This window comes from Botryllus schlosseri, chromosome 1 (genome assembly GCF_051294905.1).
Source record: "Botryllus schlosseri isolate E-star chromosome 1, Bs_hap1, whole genome shotgun sequence".
Taxonomy (NCBI): domain Eukaryota; kingdom Metazoa; phylum Chordata; class Ascidiacea; order Stolidobranchia; family Styelidae; genus Botryllus; species Botryllus schlosseri.
The window spans coordinates 3,825,869-3,836,923 of NC_137236.1; the positions used below are offsets into that span (position 1 = coordinate 3,825,869).

The window sequence follows — 11,055 nt, forward strand, 5'->3', positions numbered from 1 at the left end:
TAGCAGTAGTAATATTCTGTTGCGCACTAATGCATGTCGACATGCACACTTTTGAATTTTGACGATGCTGACAATGTTACTTTTTATTTACGCAGTGCATTTTGTAAGTGCGCGCGCCGTTTGCTTTCGTGAATGTGACAAAATTTTCCAAAATATTGATGAACAATTCGATCATCGCCAGACTGGCTGGTATCGATCACACCAATATCAAATTTTATTACATTACATTCATTTCATTCATTGTCAATGTAGTAGAAGATGATTTTTGTTGATGAGGTCGTGACATTAGCTCAGCGCTCTTATTGCTGCCACTACTTTACATAATCCCCCATTTCACCAAATTCGATTATATAGCTCGATACTGATGACACAGTGCGGATATTAAAACATCATATCAGTGGGTAAATAGTCTACGGCTTCGGGATGAAAGCAGAGTAGGACCGTTAAAAAAATTCTTCAAAATTCACTGGCTATGTGATAAAATTGTTAGGTTGGTTGAAACAACGCTGTAAACCAAATTTGCCTTCATGTCCAACCAGTAGAAGCAAGATTCTTGCTGTAAAAAGTTTTGAATTTATAATTTAAAAAAATCAAAGTTTTTCCTTCAACCCCATAAAATTGTTAGGCATGTGATGATGCTTACCAAATTTGGCTCAATTCCAACCGCTAGGAGCGAAGTTATTGCCGCCGTAAAATTTCCAATTCCATGATTGTTTGGGAAATAATTATAGCTTTCAGTACAACATCCACTGTAGTACAATATTTAAACTCAAATACTTTCGGCACACTAAAGGGATTCAAATGGATTTAGAAGCAAAACCAAATCTGTTTAACTCCCTTCAGTCTACCGTTAACTCTTGAAAGAGGCCACAAAAAAGTATTCGAGTTTAATAAATATTCTACTACAATGGATTTTGTATTGAAAGCTATATTCAAGATCTGTACCGCGAATCAGCTATTTGAATAAATAATTAAAGAGTTAGTTACCGTAAAATTATTTTATTCGAGTTCAGATTTTTTCTACCACAATAACTTCGCTTCTAGTGGTTGGAATTGAGCCACATTTGGTGTGCATCGGCTCTACTGACAGCCCATCAATTTTACGTTGTTGACAGAAAAATTTTAAAATTTTAATTTTGAATGATAAATCAAAAATTTTCTACTGCAAGAAAATCGCTTCTACTGGTTGCAATTGACCCAAAGTTGGCATGCCACGTTGTTTTCGCCATCGTAACAATTTTATAAGCATAGCCGAAGAAATCTGAAGGTTCTTTGAACAGCCCTGATGCAGAGAATGTATGTATAATGCTTTCTATCACGAATATGGCGTCACCAAACACGTGTGATTGTCACGTCACAAGTCTCCGCATACCCACATAAAATTATAGTGGCTTGTAAGTACACAACTAAATCATAGAATCGATCTCACTTCCCAATCCAATTTTCCAGATAGCGATTCAATCCGACGATGTCGGAGAAGTGAACGCAGTGCTGTTGCTGACAACTTATTGCCACGCAAATCCACTTTCTTCACCTGGAATGATGAATGAAATATGAATTCAATGTCGGCCAATATCATGTCAAATTAACACAGGTTTGCACAGACTTATTCAGGGCATATTTTGGAAGCTGAGTATGTTCAACATCATTGCGATCCCCATAATAAAGTCAAACGACACTGTGTTTAGAGCCACGGTCTTTTACTAATCCATTCAAATAACTTCAATCAATTCTAGGAATACACCGCACTCTATAATTGAGATTACGATTTGATTTCAGTGAATGATGGCTAATTTTATTCACTTTCGATTTCATTTTTGCGAGCGAGGCGGCCACAGTAGGATCAACTGTAATTTGTAATTAGGCTGCATGTAATTAATTATATTTTTCATAATATTTTAATTGTCATTGAAGCATTTCTATTCTGTGTAATTGATACAAATTTGATAAAAATTTTACTAAATGCAATTTCAAATGCATTGTTATTGAAACCTGACAATCACAACATAAAATAATTAGTACATTAACATGATTGTTCTATGCGTACCTCGTTAACTATTTCAGGCATACTAAACTGTTTTCCATAGGCCAACTTCAGCTCCAACAGAAAACTTGGTGAATTACAATATAGGCTATCGAACAAAATCTTACTATTTCATAAATGGACGAAAAGCAAATAAACTCTTCTGTAACCTGTGCTGAACCATTTCCTACACTACGGTCGGTGTTTTATTATAATCTCTTTCCAGTACTGAGGCTTGCTGCAGGAATTGCAAAAAGAAATTCAAATTTTCAACCAAGACTTCATCACGTTAGATCATTCATTTGTAGAGATGTTAGTTATCCCAGTCTTACCTCCTATCTTAGATTAATTTACTGGGGCCAGAACCTTTCCGCACCCTGATGTTCATCAAATGCGGTCGAACAGTTTTGAGCAAGTGAAAATGTAACTGCGAACCAAAATTTTGTAATTGGTAGTTATCAGGAGCTTCTTTACTTTTTCATTTACTTTAATTTTACACACCTCATCGGTATCATCCTTATTGCCTTACCAATTACATTTCATTCACCTTACTCAGCTCTGAGTATTCATTTGAGTACATTTAATTGAATGTCTTGTATCCTATTCGTTATTAGTCGTTGCCAGTCGCTCGAACTTTTGATTGTTAGTAGTTGCTTATAAAAATTTTATTTTTTAGTATTTTTCAGAGCTTATGATTAGGAATAGTTCGAATACGTTAAAATTTGTTTTTTCTAATTAAAGGGTAAACTACGTACTGTAGTACGAGTCATGAATGAAACATGAATAGCTTGAGATTGTTGCTAAATACGTCGCTACAGTTGTCAAAGAGCACTTATCTAGCGAATCAATCAGACTTTTACCAGTAATTGTAATTATAATTGTACTTACTTACATGTTTAACAGTAATTGTAATTGTAGTCAGGGTTCCAAAGACTCGAGTCACGATTATCTGATGACTCGACTTGACTCGAGTCATTTTCGCAAAATTCCGAAATTAATCGACTTAACTCGAGTCAATCTGTGTACTGACTCGACTTGGAGTCAATTCATTACGCATGACTCGAACCAAGTCATATGACTCGAGACTCAGACGGCCAATATCGGCATTTTATTGCAATTTCAAAGAATAGTAGAGTGACCACACTATTGAGATTTCGTCTATGGGTATTGGTACTTGAAAATGCGACCAGAAACTGCTACAAGTGAGGAAAATTAATATATCATGAATGTGAACTATTGGATATCAACAAACTGGGTTATAACAAGTGGGTTACCAAGACTTTAACTGGAAGCTGAGCGGTTAACACAATGATTTGGACTCGAGTCATAATACCATGACACGGACTCCGCCCTCTGATCGCTGACTTGGACTTGGTCGTGACCTGAAAATGACTCGACTTGACTCGAGTCAAAACTATAAAAATGTAATCAACTTGTAACTCGGATTCTTTGTGACCAGGTTACATCCCTGATTGTAGTTATAATTTTATATTTTTAGCATACAGTAGCCTAATTGTAGTCATAATGAAATTATAACATGCAATACAGTAATTGTAATTGAAATTGAATTGAATTCATGTAATTGGTGCAACTCTGGAGGTGGCCCTATATTTAAATTAATACAAAGTGTACTGAATCCCACGTAGCGCCAAGAAAAAAATTCAGTAGCATAAATCTGCTATTATTGTTTATGTTTATTTGGAAAAGATTTTGAGCGTAATTCAAGCCTTCAAAATTATGTATTTTGATGCATATATAAAAATTTCCTTCCCAACACAACGTGAACAGTGAAATTCCGAACATGTCCCGGAAAATCCAGACGGATGGCAATCCTAATAAATTGAGAATTTCGGACCATCATTCGTGTGCGCATTTTTCAACAAGAGCAATGTTAATGTGATGCAGCGATGCGTTCGGATAACACCCACACAGCACTGCGATGATCTAAATCAGTGGTGGCGGAGGAAAAGAATGTTGTGTAATATTCAGAGGCCAAATTATACTCACTCTAGTGACAAAATTTACGCACCGAGTTCACAGGTTTGTGTAAAATTGTATCGCGAAGTAGTTCTTCATTGAAGCGAAAACCCAATGCAATATCGTTATATACTGGTCACCCGAATATTAAAAAAGTGATAAAATATGGTGTTAATATCTGTTTTCGCAGCACTATGTCAGTTTTGGGTCACACGGTCCCTCGCCCCCACAGAAACCTGAAACAGGATTCAATATTCATGAACCAAATTACAGCGTCACCGTTTATAGGTAAATCTATCTTATTCCTCACAACGTATAGTCAGGGCTAACGCCAGATCAGAAATAAAACAATGAGATAGCGTAGAAGCATACCAAGTTATACCGTCATTAGGGCGACTGCTTCAGCGGTTTATAGGCTATATCTATTCAAGTCACAAATTGTACTTTTCAAGCGATTTCAAGGTTTGAATCCGGCCAGCTACCCAAGTTGAGTTTGACGCTTCTGATCTATATCCTACCCTCATATCGAGATAATTTTATTCAGGCGCCAGCATTAAATGGGAAATATGTCTGAAGATGGAAAAACTAGTATTCCATGCACGATGCGATTTTAGTTGACGGATGGGCTACTGCTTTTTTTCAAGTCACTATTAGTATACTGCTGGAAGTCACGCTAGTTATAATAGACGACCTTGAACTCACACGTTGATTACACGGTCCGTGGACATGGCACTCACCCGGGCCGGACATGGGACATACAATATACCTTCCGAGTGACATATGAATTCAGCGGTGTTTTGTGCCTAAACTCACATGTATTCTTTTTTCCAGACACCCCGTAATGATCGACAAAAGCTCATCGTTGATGTTGCAGTTACACAAACCCAAGCTCCTCAGACTTTCACTCCTTGCTGCAAGTGATCCAACGATATGAGTATAGAAATTAAACATGGAACGGCAACGACCGATTTTGCAGCTTCGTTCCGCTTCGCAGAGGCTGGAGAGGAGAGTGGTTTTGCGTAAGCGACTGTAGGATTTCTGGCAATCCAAAAGCTATCTTCCCGAGCCCAGAAATTATTGAATCTGGTCTTGATCGAAAGCTACTGTTGCACCGATTCCGAAAATATAAATTTAAATAATGATCAGGCACTGATCCACCTAGAATCTGTCCTCCAAGTCTGAAATATCGGCATTGTTCAGAACAATCGGGTAACCGCAACACAATGACCGTAACAATGACCCGTTGCGACTCTCCGATTGTTCGAACAATGCCGATATTTCGACTTTGAGGACGGATTCTAGGTGGATCAGTGCCTGATCATTATTTTAATTTATATTTTCGGAATCAGTGCAACAGTAGCTTTCGATCAAAACCAGATTCAATAATTTCTGGGCTCGGGAAGATAGCTTTTGGATTGCCAGAAATCCTACAGTCGCTTACGCAAAACCACTCTCCTCTCCAGCCTCTGCGAAGCGGAACGAAGCTGCAAAATCGGTCGTTGCCGTTCCATGTTTAATTTCTATAATATGAGCCTCATCGCGACTCAATGAAATGTCATATGCATTGATATCGGAAATTTGTTTCATAAGATCGTCGTCTCCTGATTCATAGATTGCTGTATACAGTTCCATGCGAACGTGCTTGTTGTCCTCCTTGAGATGCGAACGGATCGATCGGGCGAGAAATCGCTTTTTCAGCGACCGAGTTGAGACTGTCAGACAAATAATGCACCTCACTATACGATATTACAATCGAGTAAAGAGGAACAACAGTTTTCACAGAGACACAGCCAAGCGGTAGAGTTGAAGCCATATTCGCCCACAAATGTTTGACTCATACGCATGTTTTCACAACGACACAATGAATCCTTGACGTATGTCATTGTATCAGAACCTAAATTCGCATCGTTAAAATTTCCAATTACCCGCCACATATTATTCCGCTGCTTACGCGACTTGATGTACGCAGACTGACTGAATATGAAACAGTTCTGACTGGATTGATCTTTTACTGCATTGTCTTGGGACCATAGTGCGACAAAGCATGGATTCAATAAACTCATTGGATCCGTGCCCACCATACAGTCATGCGTTCAAGATCGATTTTTCTCACAAGATTCAAAACAGTGGTACGAAGGTGCGCACGCTATCAGAAATGACATTTCTGTGAGGTCTTGATAAAACTACAGCATCGTCACTAAATCCAATATGGTTGGTATGAGCAAAAATATTATATAATGGGCATGTTATGGACACAGTACTATTTTTGTGACTTTGCGTATTATACAGCCAGTGGTGGTGTCATGGGTAATGCTCGTATGCTCAACTGGTCTTATAACGAATCTAATGACAGTAGAGGTCGGCCGATATTGATTTTTGCCGGCCGATACCGATGATCGACACACTCACAAGGCCGATAACCGATATCATTGGCGGATATTAATTTGGCAGGAGCAGAGAACCATTTTGATAAAAATCATATATATATATCAAGCATGATGGCACTTGTACAATGTACATGCCACAGAAAGCTGGACAACAAACGAGAAAAATGAAATTAGAATGAAATATTGCTCGATTGTGCACATTCATTGAAATTTGGGTCAACCCGACAAGCAAAACATGATACAGAATTGCTGATCAGTCGAGCAGAGGTAGCTTGTAATGTAGGGAAGCATACTTTTACTGCATGCTCACCCAGTTAAACTCGTCCTGCGACGTTTAATCTGTCACGCATCGCTCTTGGCGTTGCCGATTTAATGAGATTGAAAACACGGAGCATTGAATTTTCAATATTTTTGAATTTGTTTTATAAATAAAATATTGGCCTCGATGCCAGCATTTCATGGACTGATATCCATAATCGGGAAGGTTTCAAATATCGGCTTCGATAATCGGTCAGGTTTATAATCGGTCGACCTCTAACTAATAGATTCGAAACTCCAGTCGTTACGCTGGAATCCACAATGCTGAGCATGTCAATAATAGCATAATTAATACTAGTGGGGACCAGAGTGTTAAATTCAATAAAACTGAATTTAATCGAAAGCAGATTTTGAAAATATCAATTAAAGTTTGATCAGAGTAATGAAACCACCCCTAAATAGCACTGAAGGGTCATGAAATCGGCATTGTTCCAACAATCGGACCGCCACAGCACAATGACAACAACAATGGTCAAATGCGTCGCGCGACCGTTTTGAACAACGAGGTATCGCGATTAGTAATCAAAAATTGGACTCAAAGCCTGACACTCAGTTCAGAATTGAATCACTCCGATACTTGATATATGATCAGACCACACTCGCACCTAGGGAAAAATGTGTGCTTTCTCACAGATTCATATTTTCAGTCTTGAGAGTAGCGGGAATACGATAACTTTTCGAGAAAATTAGCCAACATCACCGAAAACTATACTCTCCAATGGCCTCACCTTCATGAAGGTTATCCTGTGTTTCGTCGTAAATGATGCCGCACACGAATCTGCGGACGACCGACCATCGCTCTTTGTGCAGGTCGCCATAGTTGAAAAGCATGAAAGCTGGAAGCGACATCTCAGCCACGCAGCCCGCTGCGAGGAATTCCTGAAGACTTTGATGACAGAAGAAGAAAATGAAACTGCCATCCAATAGATTGCAACTAAGGAGGTTATTTCCTGGAACCTTCATCATGAGATCTTGAACTTCTTCTGTTGAAAGTCCAAACTTCTTCAAGTCATTTTCAGAGAATGTCACTCTCCCTTCTTCCATGCCACGATATGCCATCGCTTTCAATTTATTAACAACTCCAGCGATAACCTTTGCATTTGTAATGTTTTTCACGCTGCTTAAAGTGGATATAATTTTTTTGTAGAGTCCTGTGACGGTCTTTGGAGGAGGTTCGTTCGGATTCTTGGCCATGATCACTGCGGTTAAGACCAGAAACACGGGAATGGAGACTAAATTGACCAGCCTTGGTGACATTTTTTCTATCTTCTCCCATGCTTCATCCCCATGCTGACGTATCAGAAACACAAAGAGCTTCTTTGCGTCATCTAGGGTCAGACCAGAAAGTGTGATGATGTTGGCAGGTCGTGCTTCCACAGGTAAATCCGAGACTTGGAATTCTCGGGAAGTGATGACGATCTTTGTATCAGCGAGCAGATTACGTGAGAGGATGTTGTACATGATCGTTGCTGCGGTGGCCGAAGTAAAAGGATTTATTTTCTCGTCTCCCTTCTTATTGATTTTCCAAATGGCTTGATCCAAGCCGTCGAAAATTAAAACTGCTTTTGATTGATTTTGTAGCAACCACTGATATGCACGTTCCTCGTTGATTTCATCCGGAAAGAGGCCACCGAAGAGAAATTTAGATGGTTTGATGAATCCTTTATCTTGCATGCCTTTTATTTCTATATACCGTATTAATTCGTACTTGAGCTGAGAGGAGCTTGCAATGGCGTCTGTATTCGTAAGTGAATGCCCTAAAGTTCTTCTTGCGATTCTGCGCAGAAGAGTGGTTTTTCCAGATCCTGCCGACGCAACTATGGCGGTGATAGAACTTTCCCCGTAGATAAGCTGTTGCAAAACTTCATCTAGCTCGATGAATTTGTCGTCATCAACTTTTTGTCGAAGGAATCCGAACTCCTTTCTGAATTGATTTTTCACAACCTCTGTCTTTTTCCAGAAGAATAATTTTCTTTTCATCGCAACTTCCATTCCGTGCACCTCTTCATAATTGCCTTTGAAATATTCTGACCTCATCAACAGCCTCATCTGGGGATGAACTTGGAAATCTGGTTGGCTGAGATCCTCATCAGCGAAGTCTTCAAGAATTTTATCAGCCGTCGTTCTTGACGAGTTTTCGTTGATTGATTGGATCAAATCTAAACACGAGTCTGGAAGATAATTTTGGTGTTCTATAGTTATATTTTACTATGGGATATGCTGGTGTTCCAGTGTTGATTACGTTTCTTCATGCTATCTCATGCAAAGACTTCTATATTCACAACATTCAGTACGAAGCAGTTGTTAATCTTAACCAGAGTTATGTGTACCACTTGGGGATGCGCAACACCAAAGCGTTCGGAACGGCATGGAATGTGGAATTATAAGACAGTTTCAGATATTTTTAAAATCTTCCTTTGTTGTATATCCATAACAATGGCTCTTAAACTAGGAGCCAGTTCTCTTTGGAAAGCATCAAAGACAGCGAAGTGACGGCGCGAAACCACCTCGGAGAAGTAATGTTTCTTGAACTCAGGGTGAATTTAATTTGTGTTGACACTTGCAAATTTAAACAATGGCAATAATCCCAATTACGGTAGATTACGATTCAATAGTGATCACTGCTACATACTATCTATACACCAATGCCACACCTTGCACTGACACTCGAACACATTTTGTAGAATAGCCTACCACTTTGAATAAGCACATTTTATGGCAGCTTCAAATTACAGCCTCATGTTATCATTTCGCCGTAAAAGTGCGACCAGTAGCGAAAAATCGCTCTGGGCATACCCCCAATGTCACATTTGAGATGGGTCCCAAAACAGTTACAACAAGCCCTTGTTGACCTAAAACGAAAAATTTTTAACCTACCAAATTAAAATATCGACATCGTTTATCTCAGAAAACTTAATTTTCACAACATTTTGATCTCATATATGCAAATTGGGTGTTGTTGCATATCATGTTAGAATCTTACAAGTTATCTTCATTTCTGGTCAGAACCGTCTCTCTTTACGAAGTAGTTGAGCGGAAAAAAAATTCCGACTTCAAAACTGACAAATTTATACATGACAAAAAAAATATTTCAACAAATTCTGGACCTATGAAGAATTCCAGTAGTTGTATCACACATTATAGTGAAATTACAATTTGTTGCAGTACAACGAAAAGTACTTCTCTATATTTTCGGGTAGAAAGTGTCTAAGTAGCTAACTTACTAAGTAGCTGGCATAGAGTGAAGAAAGAAGGTTCATCAGCAGCAGTTGTTAGCTGACAACACTGAAGTTGTGCATACACTGCTAGAGACACACCATGTTGCTTCATTCTGGCAATGTTGTATACATCCCAATTTTTCATCGTGCTCTTCTTGATATATATAAGATCTAATGCCCATGCAGTCTCGCTTCAGTTAGGATATTGCGGTACGTTGAGTATAACACCATTATTTATTTCATTTCAACGTTTATGATTTACATTGAGCAGACGAGGGGTCGTCTACAGCGGTAGGCATATGAAGTAGGCTACAAGCTGTAAAATGTCAAATAATAAGTTAACAACACAAAAATCTACGACACAAACGAAATGTGGGTTCCATAAAAAATCCTGACAATTTTTAAACCGAACACTACAATTTTGACGAAATTTTGACTTGATTTGACACGTAAAAATATATCACCCTAGTAAAAAAATCCATGCCCGGTACCATCATTGATGGTCCATCAAGCAATGCACTGGGATTGCAAAATACAAAAAATTATCGCACCCGTCATTAATATTCCTTGATCGGTGAAATCGTTCATTATCATTAAAGGCAGCGTATCTAAAAATTTAAGAATCGGAGGATAGGTATTTATAGAGGTTTTCATAGTAGTCAACAAGGTTTCTCATGAATTAGTAGAAGTATTCACACTGAATGTTACCCCAGGTGTAAAAGAATTTCTTTTTGAAGCAGCATAAAACTCCTTTGAGTAGATGTAGAATTTGCTGTTTCTGAAATCCGCTCATGTAAGTAAGCGGTTTAGAACGTTATCACCAATACCCTCCCATGTACAATTAAAATGTCGCAATTCAAATATGTGGACCGTGTAGAACAGAGGCCTCAAACACGCGGCCCGCGGGCCGCATGCGGCCCCCCAGAGCATTTTGTGCGGCCCGCGCCGACATTTTAGATTTTTATTAATTTGACAATATATAAGTGTCACATGTATCTAGTCAGGTTATAAACATAAAATTCCCTCTTAAATTGCTCCAAAAGCCTGAAACTATTCATCAAACTTCACTATCACATCAATTGCAACCGCTACCATATGCAGTGAATAAGTCACTGTTCCGTAACATTTCCAA

General features: G+C 38.7%; 1 protein-coding gene across 1 annotated transcript; it reads right to left on the minus strand.

Annotated features, from left to right (window-relative positions):
- Positions 1-4,511: 4,511 nt before the first annotated feature.
- On the minus strand, positions 4,512-10,413 carry LOC145440113 (protein NLRC5-like). Its single transcript, XM_080317706.1, has 3 exons — positions 9,930-10,413; positions 7,434-8,864; positions 4,512-5,712 (listed from the first exon to the last, which is right to left on the minus strand). The coding sequence occupies exons 1-3, from the start codon at positions 10,066-10,068 to the stop codon at positions 5,438-5,440; spliced, it is 1,845 nt and encodes a 614-aa protein (XP_080173832.1). The 5' UTR covers positions 10,069-10,413; the 3' UTR covers positions 4,512-5,437.
- Positions 10,414-11,055: the final 642 nt, after the last annotated feature.